This window comes from Colletes gigas, unplaced genomic scaffold, assembly GCF_013123115.1.
Source record: "Colletes gigas isolate AHSC1104 unplaced genomic scaffold, ASM1312311v1 Colletes_gigas_Sc00007, whole genome shotgun sequence".
Classification (NCBI taxonomy): domain Eukaryota; kingdom Metazoa; phylum Arthropoda; class Insecta; order Hymenoptera; family Colletidae; genus Colletes; species Colletes gigas.
The window spans coordinates 3,344,259-3,364,659 of NW_025106636.1; the positions used below are offsets into that span (position 1 = coordinate 3,344,259).

At 33.4% G+C, this 20,401-nt stretch overlaps 6 protein-coding genes across 10 annotated transcripts in view; 3 read left to right on the forward strand and 3 right to left on the reverse strand.

Moving 5' to 3' along the window:
* LOC122396325 (protein Fer3-like) lies at window positions 1–3,536 on the forward strand. Of its 2 annotated transcripts, none has more exons than XM_043394615.1 (4): window positions 1–477; window positions 1,088–1,242; window positions 2,380–2,539; window positions 2,891–3,536. In XM_043394615.1, exons 1-4 carry the CDS (start codon window positions 430–432, stop codon window positions 3,041–3,043), a joined length of 516 nt encoding a protein of 171 aa, XP_043250550.1. In that variant the 5' UTR covers window positions 1–429; the 3' UTR covers window positions 3,044–3,536. The 2 variants fall into 2 exon arrangements, with proteins under 2 accessions (XP_043250550.1, XP_043250551.1); XM_043394616.1 differs by having other exon boundaries at window positions 1,098–1,242.
* Window positions 3,537–4,113: 577 nt separating this feature from the next.
* LOC122396102 (protein CutA homolog) lies at window positions 4,114–5,282 on the forward strand. The gene is made up of 6 exons (XM_043394227.1): window positions 4,114–4,335; window positions 4,401–4,460; window positions 4,645–4,690; window positions 4,756–4,805; window positions 4,894–4,936; window positions 5,003–5,282. The coding sequence occupies exons 1-6, from the start codon at window positions 4,172–4,174 to the stop codon at window positions 5,084–5,086; spliced, it is 447 nt and encodes a 148-aa protein (XP_043250162.1). The 5' UTR covers window positions 4,114–4,171; the 3' UTR covers window positions 5,087–5,282.
* A 184-nt stretch (window positions 5,283–5,466) lies between these two features.
* LOC122396103 (E3 ubiquitin-protein ligase UHRF1-like) lies at window positions 5,467–9,189 on the reverse strand. Of its 2 annotated transcripts, XM_043394229.1 has the most exons (9): window positions 8,920–9,189; window positions 8,478–8,691; window positions 8,006–8,399; window positions 7,528–7,882; window positions 7,275–7,454; window positions 7,048–7,204; window positions 6,788–6,986; window positions 6,039–6,449; window positions 5,467–5,973 (listed from the first exon to the last, which is right to left on the reverse strand). In XM_043394229.1, exons 1-9 carry the CDS (start codon window positions 9,001–9,003, stop codon window positions 5,754–5,756), a joined length of 2,214 nt encoding a protein of 737 aa, XP_043250164.1. In that variant the 5' UTR covers window positions 9,004–9,189; the 3' UTR covers window positions 5,467–5,753. The 2 variants fall into 2 exon arrangements, with proteins under 2 accessions (XP_043250164.1, XP_043250163.1); XM_043394228.1 differs by having other exon boundaries at window positions 8,006–8,691.
* A 1,413-nt stretch (window positions 9,190–10,602) lies between these two features.
* LOC122396105 (adapter molecule Crk) lies at window positions 10,603–14,188 on the reverse strand. Of its 2 annotated transcripts, none has more exons than XM_043394231.1 (4): window positions 14,075–14,188; window positions 13,425–13,699; window positions 12,693–13,048; window positions 10,603–12,086 (listed from the first exon to the last, which is right to left on the reverse strand). In XM_043394231.1, the coding sequence occupies exons 2-4, from the start codon at window positions 13,457–13,459 to the stop codon at window positions 11,614–11,616; spliced, it is 864 nt and encodes a 287-aa protein (XP_043250166.1). In that variant the 5' UTR covers window positions 13,460–13,699; window positions 14,075–14,188; the 3' UTR covers window positions 10,603–11,613. The 2 variants fall into 2 exon arrangements, with proteins under 2 accessions (XP_043250166.1, XP_043250167.1); XM_043394232.1 differs by having other exon boundaries at window positions 14,063–14,131.
* A 600-nt stretch (window positions 14,189–14,788) lies between these two features.
* Window positions 14,789–17,925, reverse strand: LOC122396104 (5'-AMP-activated protein kinase catalytic subunit alpha-2). Its single transcript, XM_043394230.1, has 10 exons — window positions 17,776–17,925; window positions 17,355–17,485; window positions 17,081–17,222; window positions 16,775–17,013; window positions 16,317–16,523; window positions 16,138–16,243; window positions 15,725–16,059; window positions 15,454–15,617; window positions 15,197–15,359; window positions 14,789–15,074 (listed from the first exon to the last, which is right to left on the reverse strand). The coding sequence occupies exons 2-10, from the start codon at window positions 17,473–17,475 to the stop codon at window positions 14,983–14,985; spliced, it is 1,569 nt and encodes a 522-aa protein (XP_043250165.1). The 5' UTR covers window positions 17,476–17,485; window positions 17,776–17,925; the 3' UTR covers window positions 14,789–14,982.
* A 1,802-nt stretch (window positions 17,926–19,727) lies between these two features.
* Window positions 19,728–20,401, forward strand: part of LOC122396064 — a 56,761-nt gene continuing 56,087 nt past the window's right edge. For both annotated transcript variants that reach the window (XM_043394170.1, XM_043394173.1), the window contains exons 1-2: window positions 19,728–19,997; window positions 20,109–20,255. The gene's annotated coding sequence lies outside the window, so the exon portion shown is untranslated. The remainder of the gene's footprint in view (window positions 19,998–20,108; window positions 20,256–20,401) is intronic.

Sequence of the window (20,401 nt, forward strand, 5' to 3'; positions counted from 1 at the left end):
TTGAAATAGCACGGTCGATAGTCCTGATATCGCCGTTCGACCCTCGCGAAACAAGAGGAGCCATGGGGGTTGTTCGCGAAGCTCCGCCCGTTTCGTGGCCTCGTCCAACGAGGGTGGCTCGTGGAAGCTCTTTTCAGGACGTGGTACGCCAATCGGGACGCGGGACCGGAACGCAGGCGTCCAGGAGCGACGAATAAATGTGGTCGCGAGGGGTTGGTTTCGAAAGGGGCAGGTTCAAAGTCACTGGATACCGAGAATCTCTGGACGTGGATCTCCTCGGCGTCCTCAGATCGAAGGCGACATTAGTGTCAGCGAGCAGATTTCGTTTCGTAGATCTGACGCGACGAACAGCCTTCTTTCGTTTTTTTTTTGTTTCTCGTTAACATCAAAGTGTCCTGAGCTCGTTCGCCGCTGGACAGAACGCGGGATATGAGCTACACCGAACCGCTGTGGGAGATCAATGGAAATCAAGCACCAGTGGGTATAAACCATTTAAAGTGAATTATTTGTTTGAATCGCTGTTGCACGGTTGTCGAGACGATTCGGGGATCGTGTATTAAAACGAGATTTTTAAAGCTACTCTGTGTCGAACAAGGGTATACATGAGGTGATAATATAGTGTTTCGTCGATCTTAACATTACATTTGAGTAAATACTTTCTTTACAAATACTTCCACAAGTTTGGGTGCTCACAACTTCTTTGTAAGTTGTTTTTTAATCTCCGCAAAAAAGTATTACTTACGCCCTAAGCCTGATAGTTCAACGGTTATAAAACTTTAAAGTGTTCTGTGCGAGATTTGTAATTCATAAAAGACGCGAAATGCCTTAAATATTTCGAGTATCAAAGACTGATAGATTTGGGAGAGTTAAAAGCTTCGATAGCGGTTACAATTATTGTACATATACATTATCACCAAAGAATATACCGAATAGCGGTAGCAGAGAACAAATTGCTAAAAAATTAAGTTTATAAATGGTTTTTGAAATATTTTTACTTAAATTGGATAAAAAAAAATTTAGCGATGTAATGCAAATGCAATGCAACAAGCACGACGCAAATAAAAATAAACGCTAGTAAATGAAACAGGTGATTACAGCGGATATGTCGCAATACGTCAGCGGCGAACTCGGAAGCTATCCTGTGTGGGACAGTTCAGTTTTGTATCAAGCACCGCCACCCTCGCATTCTCACGTCAACGATCACGGATTATACAGGCAACCCTGTGCACTGCTCCATCAAAGGTAATTGAAAACCACCAACGATACCTTGTATTACACTGTGGGACAAAAAGATAGCACACATCAAAATTTGTCTAACTTCTCTTCATTAAGGGTGGAGTCTCATGTGAGACCTCAAATAAATCAATTCTTTTTTTTATTTCAAATCATTCTGAAAAAATTATTTTTGGTTGTGGGAGTTAATTACAATCATTTTTGGTGAATACACATACCCCTGAAATCCTACCCACTTTCGAGAAAAAAATTCGAGAAGGTGTGAAATTTTTAGACGAAATTGAAAAATTTTGAATCATACTAAAAAAATTATATTTAGTTACAGGGGTCAATTACAAGCATTTTTGGTGAATACACATACCCCGAAATCCTATGCACTTTCGAGAAAAAAATTCCACCAGGTCGACAAATTTCTCGGCGATATTAAATCCCCATAGAAATGGTCCAATTTTCAAACGACCATAACTCCTAGAATAGTGAATATATTTCAATGAAACTTTTTCCTGACGCAGAGCCCATGGGTACCTACAAAAAAGTATTAGACTGCTTTTCTGTAGAGCGTGAAACAAATTTATTAAAAATGAAAAACAAATTTTTAAGAAAAATCGCCAAGAGGATTCCCAAAGGATAGCTAAGTAAATTGCGAAAATGAATCATAACGTTAGATGTAACATTTCCTTAAAAACAATTAAGAAGAATGGTTCAATTTTCTATCATTCACACGAGACTCCTCCCTTAAACGTTATAAGTTTAATTTTATCTAGTTTCGTTTAAAGAAATATACGTTCATTACTGAATCATCAGTCTTTAAGACCAACTTACACGATTCCAATTTTTAGTCACGTTTTAAATATCTTAAAAAGAAACTTGAGAAAATTTGTGGAGTTATTACGCCCTTTCAGTCACCAAACCTCGGTCTAATCGAAATTAAGCTATTTCACTCTTAAATATGAATGTCGAAGTTAATTTTTCCGCCATATTTTGCTGCCAACGTACGATCAATCTTGTAACTGTATATTCTGTATAATATTTCTCTCGATAAATGATACATCGAAGATGAAATATTGACAATTAAGGATAAACACGTTGTGCTCGCGTTTATAATGGTATTTGCTAAGCAATCACTGTTAGAAACTTGGATTTCAGCCGATATACGCCTAACGGTCGATCGCCAAACCTTCCATCGTCCACAACGAAAAAGCCAAGACGCCGCGTAGCGACCGTTTCGCAAAGAAGAGCAGCGAACATTCGCGAGAGGCGTAGGATGTTTAATCTGAACGAAGCTTTCGACAAGCTACGCAGAAAAGTGAGTGTCCACAAAATCTGGAATGATCACTACCGTTTAAAAAGCTTAAAATTACTTATTATTGCTCGTATAATAGTAATTTCCATTTTGTTGTCTTCGTTGACTGTTCGTTGTATCGTCCTTCCACGAGAAGAAGGCACAGCGTGTTTACATCCCCACTCCTGTTGCAGTCGACTGACTCACAGGTATTGGTCGAATTCGGTGACGAAGATCTGTGACAGCCAATCAGCGGACTGCAGCAAGAGTGGGGATGTTAGTACGCTGTGCCTTCTTCTCGTGGAAGGACGTGTACAAAATTACTTCGTGATAAAGTGAAAATTCGGAATAATCTTATGGGTTTTGCGTCTCTAGGTACCAACATTCGCGTACGAAAAACGGCTCTCGAGAATCGAGACTTTACGTTTAGCGATCACCTACATCGCGTTTATGGGAGAGCTGCTTGGGATCGAGCCAAGCAGTCCAAAGCCAGAATACATACCAAGAGAATATTATTTGCCAAATTAAATCAAGAATCCCGAGTAATTTGACTAAACGGCGGGGATTTGAATGCTCCTCGAGACGCTCGAAACGTAAACTACGAACAAATAATTTAAGTTCATCGGTAAGTAAATTTCTCGAAGTAAGCGATTGATAAGAATGAACGCAAAAGTATTATAATATTAAGAATGTATATGTACGATGTAATAAGGATCTAATTTCGCACGTATTCAAGTTAAGCGAAATGAACGCGGTATATAAATGTAACCGCGCGTCAAACATATTGTGTTTAACGTATGCCCGCACGTAGGTTTTGTGACCGAGTGTTAAACGAGCTATAGTTAAGAAATGTCCCGAAAAAAAGAAAACATTAATTAACATTTAATGTTTATGTGATTTTACGAGGTAAGGTAAAAATCCGTGTCTTCCGTAATTTATGAAAAATTTGCGTATTATATATTGTCATTATATTTAAATATAAGACGTACAAACAGTGTCGCCTGTGTGTCTGCATATATTTCTCCAAAAGAACTTTCCAACTTTTACACGTCTGGTGCTCGTTGTGTTATTTTTATGTATTCGATGGCATTACACCGTGAAATATAATGTCATCGAATGATCACCACGATTGCATTCGATAGAGTGAATACGATAAATTCAACTTTCATTGATTGGCACACGAATCAGTACTTTCTTTTATACCGATTTCGTTGCTTCGTTCAAGATTTGAGATTTATCTGTTGTACTTTTATTTAAGTCATAATAAAATTCATACTATCTGAATGCTGTGTTATGTTCCCGCCGTAGCCAACTAACCTTCTATGGCTAAAATTATTACCGTTTAAACTAAACGTATCGCGTTGAATGGATACTTTTTTGGTAACTGTACTTTCAATGTTTCTTTTCCTGTTAAAAATTGTCCCAGAGAATGCGAAATAACTACGCCTCTTTCAACATTTTCACTCTCTGCCAGGAGTGTACAACTTTCTTCTTTGAAATATAATTCTCGACTGGTAACGGTTAAATTGAAAGTGCCTGTTAAGATCTCAGCGCCCCTAGTGGCAAACATCAGTATCACTGATCTGCATATTCTGGAATCTACTGGACGGCGCTGCCGGTTCTAAACAATTCGAAATACCTGCGTAATTGGAATAAATGTTACGTTTACCGTGCAAATCAATTTTTGGCGTACTTATGTTCTTTTGTTTATCTAGAAGCGTTAGTACACAGATTTATAGAAATATGAGTAGTCTTGCGGGACTTCACTCTGTAGTGTACGTTACCGTACCAACGCAAGAAGATGCCAAAACAATAGCGCAGTACGTATTAATTTAACCCGCGAACCAATTTTTTTTCTAAGTACAATCTTTGTACAATTTTACAGCGGCTTGGTGAAAAATAAGTTAGCTGCGTGCGTCAATATCATACCATCGATCACATCAGTGTAAGTATTACACGTACAATAACCAATAAAAGTTTCATACACGAATTACTAATAAAAATTAAACAAATTTCTCGTGTAAGAACACTCTTGTGGAACGCTAAGTAATTTAGTACGTAACATCGGGGGAAAATATACAAACGGAATAAATTGGTGCAATTTAAAAGGAATAATCACTCATTTTCAGATACGAATGGAAGAATAAAATTAACGAAGACAGTGAACTTCTAATGGTACGAGTGTATATGATATAAAAGAAATTATAATAGATATTTCTAATATTTTATTTTTGTTTCAGATGATAAAAACTAGAACAGATACTGTGGATTCTTTGACCAAATACGTAAAGTAAGTAGAAACTCTATAGTTAAGTCCATTAATCAGTTTTCATTATCCCCAATTAATGGGTTATATATTCTACATTCTTTCTGAATAGGGAAAACCATCCATACGAAGTATGTGAAGTAATTTCTTTGCCTGTAAGTATCGCTTGTACTTTAATACATTTAGATTTTAAACAATTAAATATAATATTCTTCATGCAGATTCAAAATGGGAATGAAAAGTATCTTCAGTGGATCGGTGAAATAGTTCCACCCATTGATCAGAGACAAGGAAAAACAGATTAAATTTTCCTTTTCTGTAAATGATTAAAAAAAATCTTAGGTCATAGTAGAACCATTTACTTTTAATGTGCACCAAAATAACGCGTTTGAAAAGTACTTCTAAGGACCACTTATTTTTATAAAAAATTGTGTTACAGCATTTACCAAGAAACAAATTCATTTATTGAAATATAAAATTAAAAGTATTATAATTGATTTAAATTTGAACACATTATTATATATACATAAGTATGAACTAACCAACATGGATTTACTTATGTATTTATAAGACTTATACTATGAGTAAAAATCATATAAATCGAAGAGTCGATACGAAAATAAGAACTATAATTATTGATCATGTGTATATTTTTAATTTCCTAAAAATTCCGATTTCCCTGTAATGAAACTGTTACACTTATATTGGTGTTATTAATATTATCAGTCATTTTATCAACAGAAATATATGATGATAATAAAGTTGTTACTTCAATGGATTACAAAGGCAAATTTGCTACAATGTGAGCGTATCTGCGTCACACTTTTGTGTTTATGTATATATAAATATTATAACAAATTTCTCGTAATTTAGTGCCGTCAATTACAAAAAAACATGATTTAATACGATCAAGGCACAAATTCATTAATTCATTATTTTTAAAAAGAATCATTGTTTTACAAAAAGTTAATGTTATCTACCACCTCCGTAACCTGGATAAAGCAATAACAGTGAAGATGATAAAGACTGATTAACTTCCATTTTATAATTTTTGTCTAACAAATGACGACACGATGGACAGCAATGCACACCAGACGAAAAACTGCGCTTCAAACAACCGATACAAATGTTGTGCGCACACGGAGTTGTAACTGGATTATAAACCACTTCCAAACAGCAAGGACACGTGAATCTGTAACACAAAGGTATTAAAAATCGAAACGTACAACTTATTATATGTACAAAATGCCACAATACCTTTCTGAAACATGTTGCAAAAACCCAGCCTTCCCGTTTGATAAAGCTGTACGACATTCGTCCCATAATTTTGCATTTCCTTCATCCTCATCGATACACTTCTCTATTTTGCTCTCTAATTTATAAATCTCGCGTTTTCGTTTCTTCTTAGGTGGCTCCGACTTTATCGAAGCAACAGAGTTTTCTTCCGTGAGCTCATTTCGTTTTTTATTTGTTTTATTCTTTGCCATCGCCTCTAGATATCCATCCGGGTACATTGGCTTGAAGCCCAATTCGATTATTCGTGCTTTACCCTCTTTGGTCCATGGCGCGGGTGCAGGATCGTCTCTCCTCAATAAGTATCTCCATACACGAAAACCACTTTTCCCTGTGTCTGGATAATATTTTACTACCTTATATATACCATCGTACCTGCAATGAAATTTTATCAAATATCGTTATTTTTTTCAGAATATGCGGATACTTCGATACATCGATATTTCTCGAAGTACCCGAGACATTTGAACATGTCTCATACTGACTGATACGTTCACAATTTAGAAGAGAAAGAAGCAGAGATCCGCAGTAACGTAGTATCTGAATTCTCATATTATCTGACGATATCAATGAAATCATTTCATGGTTATTTAATAGCTCGCAATTACGTATTTATATTTAAAATATTCTTACCCTAGCTCGTGTGAATCAATAATAATCAGATGCCCGCACACCCTCATTATTTATTAAAGTAAAAATAATCATTGATTTACCTATTACCTTCCTCAGGTGCGTATTTACTATGTTTAGCAAGCTTAAAGTTCCTTACTACTCTTACGGGTATACCGCCTCTCCAATCTTCAGCCGTAGCACCATTAGTTGCATTGAGTTTGGCATTGCAGTTTACAGCTAACGCTTTATTCATTCTCGTCAATGTTTGATCACAACTTTGCTCGGCCGTCCTTTTGTTCCCTTCATAAATGCAACGTATCGATTAAAATACAATATATAAATTTATGAATAAGTATCCTACCTGACAAATCCCTTCCACCTGACCCAGTATACATAAATTCATCGCCATTGTCAATATCATCCTCGTAACCACCAGACAACACAATAGAATATGCGCAGTCAGTTTCTCGTCCGTGAATTCCGGCAATGTGCGGTCTATGTACACCAACCTCGGATACCTACAATTTATCTTCCGTTTATATATCTAACAATTGTTAAAACTAACAATTACTCCAATTTCTTAATCACCTGTACTCTGTATATCCAACACATTCCAACTTCTACTCCTGGAATGGGTCCACGATGATTTGGTGGGACAATACTGCACTCTTTTGTCCTTCCCACGCACGCCATTCCTTTACCCCAGTCTCGCTTACTGTTACTATTCTCGGTAGTCTTTTTTTTCGTCTGTTTTAGTTTGTCGCCTGCCTTTAAAAGAATCATCATTTATATAATTCGGAGAATTTCCCGTGAAAGTAAATTTTACTGCATGATGATTAACCTTTACGATCTCGTTTTCGTCATTTTTACATTCCGCGCAATACCAATAATCTTCTTCCGGTATAGATGTTAAGGGGGGATTTAAACATCGTAAGTGATACGCAGAGTTACACTCGTCGCATAATAGAAGATTATGTTCGTCTTCTTTTCCAGCACAGACTCTGCAACCGCATTCCCTACACTTCGCGCGAGGATTATCCGAACACGCATTACAGTTAGCTTGTACGCGTCTTCGTGTACCATTACTAATCATATGCTGTTCATCTTCGGGTGTTCTCTCCCCAAGAAGTTTTGGCTCCTCTATTGCGAAAATCTCGCTTTTAGGATTCACTTTACGATTCTCGAGCAGTTGATCCCTGCGTAAAAATAAAAATAAATACTTTTATTCATTCAATACTATCAATATTTCCATAGCATTTTTTACATTGACTTCAAATCCATTGAGATTAATTTCGTAATTAATTAATAATAAAAATTACCTTCCAATATGCAATGTTCCTACAAGTTCCTGAGCTCTCCTCTTTTTATCTGTTTTGAATATTGTGAAATCATACCAGAGTCCAGTTTCTTTTGGATCATCAACATTATGATTGATCATTACTTTTTGACCTATTTTTAAGCCATCAAACTGTATAAGACGCCTTGCACGTGGTCTTACAGATGATTCAGGTACATTAAAATTTGGAGCACTGTCATCAAACTCCCACCGTACATTATAAATAAGTTTGTCCTCCTTTTTAAATATTTTTAATATTATTGCCTCGAACCATGCTCCATAAGTTTGGTCAAGACAATCTACAGCATCTCCAATCTTATAATACAAACTTTCAGTTTCAACAAGCGTTTCATCTTCATTAGAATTATCTATAACTTCTATTTTGGGATTAGAACTAGTAGTAGTACTATTAGAACTAGTAGTAGTACTATTAGTACTACCGTTAGTACTACTACCATTATTATTATTATTGCTACTACTGCTACTACTGCTACTACTGCTGGAGGTAGCTTCTGTTTCTGTTTCATCAGTTACTCTGGTCATTAACTGAATTACATCATTCAGATTAATATTATAATCATGAAGCTTATAACCATTTTCTAATTGCTTTCCTCGAAAAAACAATCTTTGCAAATTGACTTTCACATTAAATTCTTGCTCAATTTGACGCTGAAATATAACATAAAGTTTACTAAATATAATACACTTACCATCATTCTAGATGCATAATAAAGCAAGTAAATAAATATAATAAATTTTTCTCTCTTATTAACGAAGACTAACATTATCTACAATAAGTATCGAAGATAAGAGTGCAGATTACATATATAGACTAAGATTTCCTTTCTGTATTAAAAAATATCGCTTGTACTTTTTAAACATGCACAATAGGAATACCTTAAAATCTTCCACCTCCGTTAATTTGGAAATAGTCAATAGTGCCTCCTGTTTACCATCCATTGTTCTCACTTTAACGTACATTTTGATGCGTTTTTTTAATCAAATGCTTGCAATTAACTAAAAAATTCGTGTTCGTTTAACGCATCGATTCACAAACGAAATACAGAAATAAAGAGTTTACTTCATTTATTAATATCAATAAAAGAGCAGCTGAATTGCAATAAGTTTCGCCGCCAATAGTCGCTGTCACAACTGACCTCACCACTTGTTGGTGCCTTGCCATCTATAACAATGGAAATTGGCGGGAAGTAATACCGAGGCACATAACGGAAAAAACAAGAATTACCTGACATGCGCGTGTTTCATTCTTCTCATTGGTGAATTATTTTTAGTTAAGAAAACTAACCATTCGCGAAATTCGCTTTCGTAAAAGCTTATTGCACAATTTAAGGCCAACTTATTTATTTCATTAGACTCGTACACATCTTCTCATTTGATTTCTTTTATTAAATAGAAAATTGTCATAGAATTAAAAGGGCTGATACAATTACATTGCCTTAGATTTTTATTAGGATATGTTCAGAATTATATAATCTATTTTAGATTTTCGTTTATTACAAATTCAATTACTACAATTTTTTTAAATTAAAGTATAAATTATACGAAAATGCCACAAATTTTATGTAAACATTCGCGCAATTGTTATAGTACTTGTTTGCATGCATTTAATTGCGCACACGAATAATGAACAATTTGCTACATTTTCTCGTAGTTTTCGTATCAAAATTTTGGATAAATTTCCTCGTAATAGTAAACGAAAGTGTGTGAAATGTATCTTCTTGTCTTACGTAAAATTTCCTTCTTCTACAACGGAGGATAACCTACATTGTACCTGTTAAAATTAATGATTTGTATGGAATTATTTAGAAATTTCCAATTTTCTTAATATACTATAAAAAATCATATAATAAAAATTTCTTTCAAGTTCTAAACTTGTATAACTAAATTTCAGTAATAAAAATCAAATTAATCATGTTATAAGAATTTTCTATAAACCATAATTCAGATAATTATATGTAATAGTACAATTTGTATACTACCATAATTATACCGCTCATTACCGAAGCAAATTTCAAGATAGAAATATCTTTTCCAGATTAAAAAAAAAAAAAGAAAAGAAAATCAAATCGATTTACATACACTTCTAGCAAAGCAGAAAATTACATGTCACATGGTTATACATAACGATACGCAATTTACATATAATTATACTTAAATGCGATTAATACATAACATCACGAGCAGAACTCTAAAGTTAGTAGTTTCTGTATAAAAATATCGGAGAAATGATCGATTGAACTGTAAGATAAAATTACAATTTATACAAATATATACTAATATGTAAATATATATTAAAATGTATTTATACATACATAACTGCATTTATATTTATTGTATCGTTAAACAGAATTTTAAAGAAATTTTTGAAGTCATTATTCTTACAAAAATCGCTTATAGTCGACTTACATAATTATATATTAATGGTATATAATTTACATTAATTAACTCAAATATGACTATGACTACGGTAAAATTAACGTATATAGTATAAAGCGGAACTTTAAAATTGCTACTATTTTTACAAAACTAAAATGCTAATACGAACGGTATAATTACATATTAACAAGTAATTCGCGTAACTTACAATCATAATAATAATACAGTTCGTTTGTAAACGTAAATTCACAGTTTCTGCTCTTTTTAACATATATGGTAATCGCAACTTATATATAATTACATATTAATATATAGTTAATGTGTTTCGTGTATAATTACAATTGTAATGCGGTTAACAGTTCCTTTGTTAAATACAATATGTTCTAGTAGAAAATGTCGCTCCACCTGTGGCACAACCTATGGCTAAGCAGCACAATATGTACCGGTACAAAATTTCCATAAAAAGAATGGAATGATTTGTAATTTTTAAAGAAAACAGTATTGATCAATAAATGTTATGATCGTACCATTCTTTTAATGTCACTTTATGACTAGAGACATTAAAATAAAATTACTATTAACTTGAAGGAAACAAACTATATGTAAACATTACACGTACTTTAGTTACATTAATAAATGATAATAATTACCAGAAAAATTGTTTGTAACAATACTATATTTTTACATGCTTACTGAAAGAACATTTCTTCAGGAAAAGTAATATATTTACTTATCGAAATAATAGGAGCATTTTGATATTCATATCCAATATTTGATATTTAACACGTTTTGTACCTAGTATGGTATTAAATAAGAAAAATATTCTTACATTTTATATTCTATATGTTTACCGTCCTTTTTGATGAATACTGTCGTCCTTTTCACACATTGTGTAAAATATATCCTCGTGAAAATTAAGTTTCAACATAAACTCAAATAGAAGAATTTAACTGGATGAACATATTGACAATATGAGTTTATGATTTATGAAATTTACTGGAGAAAATTGTTTAAAGCACGAACAAAGTACTAAAATATAATAAAAATAATTCCAGTTTATTAATTCTATGTAGGATTTTTAACAAGACCGATTCTATGTACCGGTACATTGGATAGCTGCTAATATAAACCTAAATCGTCAATGTAGAATTCTCCAAGTCAACTTCATTGCTCATCACACTTGGAAGACCTTTGTTAAATCTCCTGATTGTCTTCTCCAGTCTCATTATCTACAAACTCAACGTGTGTAAACGGAAAGTGGCCGACCTTGCCATGTAATTCACCTTCCCACTGGCCATTTATGTTAGTCTTTGTTACTTTTATCACGTCTCCCACTTCAAGTTTCAGGGCAGTTTTGTCATATGCGTTTGGTACCCTTGCTTGTTTTACTTTTGCAAAGGCAGGCAACGTTCGCTGAATGTTTGATCTGCGAGTGGTCCCTTGTCCACTTTCTAGATAAGGCATTTGCGAAGCAGAAACCTGTACAGAGTTGGAATTCAAAGTTGAACTTCCCCCACTTTCTGGGCGTGAATTGTTCTCCATAACCGAATGATTGTCCTCTTCATATTTCTGAACATACGGAACCGGAACTGAACCCGTTTGACCAAGGCTGTTTCTAGCAGTCCACCATTGTTCTTCATCTTTTGATATTATTGTGAGAATTTCACCTGTAACAGATTAAACAATATCATTGTTTAACTAAGTTACTGATCATTACTAAATGAAAAATCAAAAGTACAATATTAGGTTGTACCACACGAAATTATCGATATTTAAATGGTTGAAAATTAATCTCAATTAATAAAGTAAATGTATCAATACTTTCTAAGAGTTCTTAGATGATATCATACCAAAAAAAATCAAGCACATATTATACATCATAATAGAAAAGTCACAATGTTCTCAAACTGCATTAGGGTGCCACACCCAGCAAACTTAATAAATTTTTCTCCAATGAACAATCACCTTTTTTAGCATTTGGAGCTCCTATATTTAATTACTTAAAAATGCCAAATTTTATAGATATTTATACAACATTTAATATCTTATTTAGAGGAAACTACAGATGCTAATAGTGTATATTTTGACAAATGAATTTCATATGGTACAACCACATGTGTAAATTAAATTTTAAGCTTAGATTGAAAATTTATGAATTTATTTCATGCAACTAAACATCAAGCAAAGTAGCTTAGAACATATGCATATATGCTCAAAGAGTCAACACTGGAATAAAGTTTGCTTAAATTAGACATAAAATAAGGTCCACAAACCTTTCCTAAAAGGTAAATCATCAGGATCATTCCCTTCAAAATCATATTTAGCTATTACCCTCTGTGTCTTTTTAGGAGCAGGCCTGATCAATGGCGTTGTGTCCAAGTAATGTAATTTGTAAAAAGCCAAAAGATTGGGAATATCAGGAAACATTTGATCTCCAATCCGATAACGTATTTGATCGCCCTGCTGAATTTTATTTATTATGTAATGGCTAACCTTGCTGTCTTCTCGTACACACAGAACAAAATCTCCAAGTATCGATGTGCTGTCACGTACTAAAAATACACCGCCTTCTTTTTCACCCATTAGTAAATCCGAGGCATCTTGACGTGACATTGCACCGAAGTACCAACTAAAAATATAGTAACAACATATATTTTCATAATCTTCAATAAAATTATTGTTCCTTTTACTACTAACAAAATTAATAAACATATAAAAATTAAGTATTAGGTTGATGTACATGAATTGTTACTTCTTCAAAATTTAAATTACCAAATATATATATATATATATATATATACATACACACTAAAACATTTACTTTGGAAAAACATGCCTTTAAAGATTTAAAGACGATTTCACTTGCATCAGCCTAATAAATTATAGTCGTCGCATTGTAACTTTAAAGGTTAATAATCGATCGTGCGATGTGTATTATTTCAAAGCACACGAGGAATTCAAATTAAAGATCGATATTATACGAATAAAAATGCATCTCTATTTACCTGGACTTATCATATTGATCGAAAGTAGCAGCCATTGTTTTACAAGTAATCGGGAATAAATCCGTCAAAATCAGTAATGTTGAATTATACTTGTTGATCAATATATCGTGAAATCGGGAGCGCCTCTTCTATGTGTGCGAGAGAAGGACCCGGAAAAAGTAAAAAGCGCAACAGGGCCTCGGTGACGCGGCGAATAGCGCTCTTGTATGGGACGGAGGAGGCCCGGGTTCAAATCCCCGAACAAGTCCCCAAGTCCCTCTCTTTTTCCGCGGATCCTGCAATATCAAAGAGCACCGTTCTCGAAGTGGCTTAAACGTCTGCATAGTAAAAATAAACAGCATTCAAAGCTGGTGTAGTTCAATGCAGCGTTTAAAACCGGTCTTCAAATTGAAGGAACGTGCTATCTCCGTAAATAATACGTTCAAAAACCTTTCGCCAATAGTCATTAATCGCCTTTGAAAATAGAGTTTCATCAGAGCCTCCGTACGAAATTTCGTGTCTGTTTGAACGATTGCAGATGTGTTCGAAGCAAGCCCCCTTACTTCCTCTATATTTTTTTTTTTTTTAATAAGTTTCACCTCACGCCGAATATGTTGCACTTTCCCGTTCTTTAGAAGTTACGCAAATATATGATATACCTATTTACGTACAAATAGTCCTCGAAAAACTCTCTGAACTTGCACTATCACGAAAATGGTCGCCAGCATATTCTACTTAAGCCTATGACATAAAAACAGAGGCCAATGGTTTGTTGAAGTTTTGCAAACTAGATATGGAATTAAGAGAGTGGAAACTCTTGCAAGGACCTGGGAAAAAGATATTTTTAGCGCTACCTAACGTCTTAATAGAAGAACTAGAATCTTCCATTAATTCAGTACACATTTTTAAATAATATACTTTATTTCATGTACACGCATGCATTCGTCAGTTTGCCGTACAAAGGGAATATGGCACATCAAATGCATTACCTTCTTCTTTTTAACAAGCTTCTAAATAGTGTCGTATAGATGAAACGTTAGTTATTTAAGCTGTACAATAGGTTATCAATACATATCGCTGATAGAATTTATTCTCGAAATAATGTGAAACGAATTTTATAGGAATTTATTAATTACATCGATAACTTATTAGAAAGTTAAAAATATCGTCGAGTTGTTGACAGATTTAATTTTGTAGGCAGTCGTGCCTAGATTATACGTAATGGAATTTATCGTCAAAACGTTATGATACATATTTAAATACGAATACAAATTTTTTTTTTGCAACACGTCATAATATTCTTTAATGAAAACGTCCTATAATATTTCTAAAATTTATTTACAAGACAATAAAATGGTAAGGCTGAAAAGAAAAATATTATTTCACTTTTCATAAATTTATTGTTTTCTCATTTGCCTGTACTTAACTTCTTCGAGAAACTGATATTCATTTGTATTTTCTTTAAAAGAACCCATTATCCTAGGTATTGTATGGTATGTGTTGTAATTAAAATAAAACTTGACAGCAGTTTTGGTTAACACAATTCTGGGAAAACAACGCCTCGTATTGTGTAACAAATTTATCGAGCCAATTGTGTGATTAATGCCGCGCACATTTCAAAGAATTCCATTGTATGGTGACCTGTTGCTTGAGGCGGTGGAAGCGTAGGGTCTGAAATAATGAATACAGTTGAGAACTTTGCGGGGAAAAAACACATGCCATAAAAACATGTACCTGCTTTCAACTAATTTAAAAAAAAAAATCAAATACCATATATCAATGCAATTCTTTACCTCGTCCTATATCCTCTCCTTCTTCACTGGACAGAGACTTGAAATCCAGCAAATAACTTTTATAATCAACTTGGTAAAGTTGCAATGACATTTTGCTATACTTGTCAGCTAATTTATTTCTTTGGCGTACTCTAACACTGTAAGCATTTATGATTTTCCATTCCTAAGACAATGACAGCGTTTATTAGTAAAACTATAATATTACAGTTAACTCAATAAATTGTTTGTATAAAAATTAACAAAAGGAAATTACTTACAAAATTGAGGGCTTTCATAGCACGATAGACTTCATTCATGATGTCATTAGGTTTAGATTGTGAACGGATTCCTAAATGCCATTTAGCCCGTTTTACGGGAGTACCACGATTACCTTGTGTCTGAGATGATGTGCTCCCTTGAGAACTCTGCCGTTCTCGAAATGCTGAAATTGCATGAAAGGTATATTGAGTTTTTACAATGATATGGTATTAAGAATTCTATAGACTTTACGAAACTCATGACCAAAGTAAATGATCAGCAAAAACGTACGTGCTATTCTCTCTGGATGTGGTCTTAGAGGGCTATTATTAGAATCATTGGGACTAAAAGCAACAGGAGGTGGACTAGATGCCACATAGAAATCTTTTAACTCCGCTTTAGCGGCTTCATCCGCAATTCTTTTATTGTCTATTATCAGATGATAGGCAATTGCCAATTGGTCGTGGGGATCTCCCCCTAGTAATGCAGAATGAACTTCTGCTTCCTTTACATTAAATTTCTCACAAACTTCGTTTATAGCATCTATATCGATTACAGAAGAATCTTGTTCAACGGGCGACGGGAATAAGTATGAAGGTAAATCCTTTTGGAACCATTCATGTTTTCTAAAACAAAGTCAACACTTGTAATTATTTTAAATTAGTTACAGGGCATATAAATTAAATGTTAAAAATTTGGTATACTTGATATCTTCGATGGTGGCCCTTTTCATAGGATCTACTTGCAACATATGACATAAAAGGCTGACAACAGTTTTATTTAGGTATTCTGGAATGGGGAAAATTCCAGCTGAAACAAAAATCCTTTCATATCGAATTTTACATAAAATATTAGAAGTAAGAATTACATAAATATTACTTACATTTGATTTTGCGAAAAAGTGTCGGTACATGTTCATCGTCAAATGGTAAAGTACCACAAAGCAGAGCATACAGTATTATACCACAAGACCAAATATCTACTTCAGGACCAGCATAAAGTTTACCCGAAATTACTTCCGGTGCCGCGTAATTAGGAGAACCACAAGAAGTACGTAAGAACTCTCCATCCATCATCATGTTTGATAAACCTGAAGTTGTATTAAATTCCATATAAATATACAGTACCAATTTACTGTATCTAACATACAAGACATTCATGTATTCTGCATGAAACGTAATTTATTTTTAAAACTGTTCCAGTATAATTTTCGTAAGACGTTAAATACAAACGTATAAATGAACTAAAAAAAAATAAATTTCAGTAAAATTTACGAATGTCTTGCATTTCGATTAAAGCTTTCATTTTATGTGCAATAAAATCCCAACTATATCCAAATACCGAAATCTGCTATTTTTACATGTAGATTATGATCTAACAGAAGATTCTCTGGTTTCAAGTCACGATGAACTATCATGTGCCTGTGGCAATAATCAACACCAGAAATAATCTGTTGGAAAAATCTTCGTGCCTCGTATTCTTTAAGTTTTCCATGCTTCACGATATAATCAAACAGCTCTCCACCAGATACATACTCCATTATCATAAATATGTCTGTGGGTGTACTTATGACTTGATACCTGATTTAAAAAGTATAATTTAGATGGCAATTGTTTAAAATCATGGTATATAGTATCATTTACTTACAACTTAATAATATGAGGGTGTCTAAAAAGTTTAAGATTTTGTATTTCTCTTCGAATTTTTCCAACTACATCCAGACTTTTAATTTTCTGACGATTCAGAATTTTTACAGCAACTTTATGCTTTGTTAGAACATGTTCTCCAACTAGAAAAATAAATAAACATTATTGATCTTTTAATTGGACAATTAAATTTCAAAATACTTATACCTTAAATAATGCAATTAGCCTGATATAAAGACTAACAAAAATTTATGTAAAAAATAATAATAACTCACTTTTCACTTTACCAAATGTTCCCACACCCAAAGTTTGCCCAAGTGTGTAATGACCTATCTTAACAATAGGCTGCGGTTGATTAGATGGAATTCTTTCTGACATTGTTGATATTCCTGTCATTTATAATAAACTAAGAGAATTACTATAATCTATCAATTACAATAAACTATTTCCTAAATCGTGATACAATCATAATATCATAAACGGAAAATAAGAAAGCGAATTTTAAAATAGATAAGCGCTTGAAACAAATGAAACATTAAATGTCAACTATCGACCATTGTTAACACTACTAAATTTATGTAATTATTTACATTATCCAAACGTAACGCATTTGTAAAAAATATAGACCAAGGTCAAACAGGGTGTAAAAATGAATAACTATCGTTAATCATATAATTTGTAGAAAAGTAACATTACTGTGTCAGAAGAGTATCAGAACGAATCCACAAACAAAAAATACATCACGAAACTGAAAATCACTAATGATTTCAATCACCTGACACTATTTACATGTTCTGACACTTACTACTTCAAATATACTGATACCAAATGATCATAACTGATACTATTGCATAGCCATTCACAGTCACTCGCAAGATATTTTGATCATTAATCATGTAGATAAAAGAACAAGAAACTACTGGCAAATTTTATGTTGATATTTCTGATTCGTATAAAAGTATAGGGTACCTCTTGTTTCTGTATGTATCGCTAGAGGGCGATTTCTACTTTATTTAATTTTCCTTCTATTTCAATTTATTATGCTTATATTACTGACTTCGACTAATAAATTGAATAAATATCCAAAAATATTGAACTTTTGGCATTACACCAACTTCGTCGGCGAAATGAGATAACATTAGCGTAAGCGCGCTCCAGTGCGCATGACCAAATTCTCACGAACGTCCATCACTGGTCATTCGTACTGTGCAAATTAACGTGGTAAGACGTGTCGAAACTTGTCTCCGTTTCGGTACAAACGAGATCTCTACCAGTTGATATTTTATCATTATTACTACTCGCGTTTACTTTCTATCGTTACTTTCGCATAATATTAACACATTTTTTATTATAAATTCAATCGACATCGATTGTTTCGTACTTTTTCTCTGACATTCGACCGGTGTTAATTATTAACATGTCTCTCTGAATTTAATTACGATTTCTTGCAATTATAGTTTGCATTTAATCATTACTCAGTTATAATAATCGTTCATGTATTTTAATGCATTTTTATTTCGATTCTGTTACAGTGTCTTATTGGAATTTGAAATCAACGGTTTTCGAATCGAAATACGAGCCTCTTGCCAAGCAGCAGAACTTCCCTCCAATCACGAGCGTCGCTGGGTACAGCGAGGGGTCGTCATTGGTGCTGGAAAAATTGAAGTAGGAGGACGTGTTGAGACATGTCTGGACTTGTCTTCGTTTCGCGAGCAACGAGGTACGTATTTATATCCTGTTGATATTTTATCACCATTACTAGTCGTATTTACTTTCTATCGGTGCTTTCGCCTACTATTAATATATTTTTGATCATAAATTCAATTAATATCGTGACAAATATTGAATCGGTTTCGTACTTTTTCTTCGACATTCGACCGGTATTAATTATTAACATGTCTCTCTGAATTTAATTACGATTTCTTGCAATACAATTTGGATTTAATCGTTACTCAACTATAATAATCGTTCATGTACTTTAACGCATTTTTATTTCGTTTCTGTTTCAGTCTCTTCCAGCGATACGAAGTCAAGGAACGTTATATTGGCGCGTAAACGACGCCATGTTAGGTAAACGACTCGAAGAAATTTCAAACGGAATATTGGTAACCTTTCAATTATTACAACAAGTAACATTTATATTCATATATTTTTGTTTATTTATCGAGTTCTTTTACGTTGCAAGTATGATATAAAATTATATAATCGGTCAGTGTTAAGATGAAACATAAAAATGGTTAACGAATTTTTATATTAAAGTATTTTGAATTTCGTGATACTTTGAAATGGCGTTGGTAGATATTAATCGTGATTCTGGTCGTAATTGCAATTTGCATACATATTTCGATGCAAATTAAGGAAAACGTAGAAATTGTGTAGTTGGAATATGCTGATGAAGCATAAATAGTTAACAAACTTTAATTTTCGCAAATTTCGGAATATTATTCCGAATTTAATATTACTTATTTATTTTTTAATATCATTATTCGGTAAAGCACACGTGTGCTTGTTGTATTTCTTCTCTCCTGTCCCTTTCTTTTCAGGTTTTTTTTTTCTTTTTTGACCGCGCGCAATGCGGCCGATAGCTTCAGTGTTTGCTACGTAGAAAGTTTGTTTTTAAGGGTGCAATGACCCTGAGTAAATTCTTGTTTACATCTTAGGCAAACGCGAAAATAGAGTCAGTGTTTATTACGCAATTATAAATTATTTCACGAGCATCGTGGCTCTCCTTGTTTTATGGATCGCGTAAATAGAATCATTTGTTCGCCGATTTCAATTCTCGGTCGCGATAATCTATGTTAATATCTACTAATAAACTTCATTATCTTTTCTATTTTAAATTTAAACTCCTCGTTATCGGTATTAGACTCAGTGCATCACCGAAGTGGAATATTTGGCGATGCCCACGAGCAAAAAATGTAAGCATCATCGTACTTAAAATTTCCAAAATCAGCAAAAATCTTTTTATTAAAATTCAAATTTCTATAATTTAAAAAATAGGGTGTTATATTTTCTACTTCCTTTTACAGGATCCTGATACAGGATATTTACAGGATATTTCATCGACATAATTATGGACCCACCCCCATGGACTTGGTCGATAACTTCGTTGCCGACTTTGCCGACGACTTCAAGTTGGCAACATTGTCATCCGAGTATTTACATTCTACGATTGAGTGAGTCGTATGGCATTCATGTTCCTCTGGTTCCCAACCATGTTGTAGGATGAACATACTTCGTATTTTTTCTTAATCTTCTCAATGTGATAAATAATTTTTATAAAATATGTAAAATATTTTCATTAACTTTACATGAATTGATA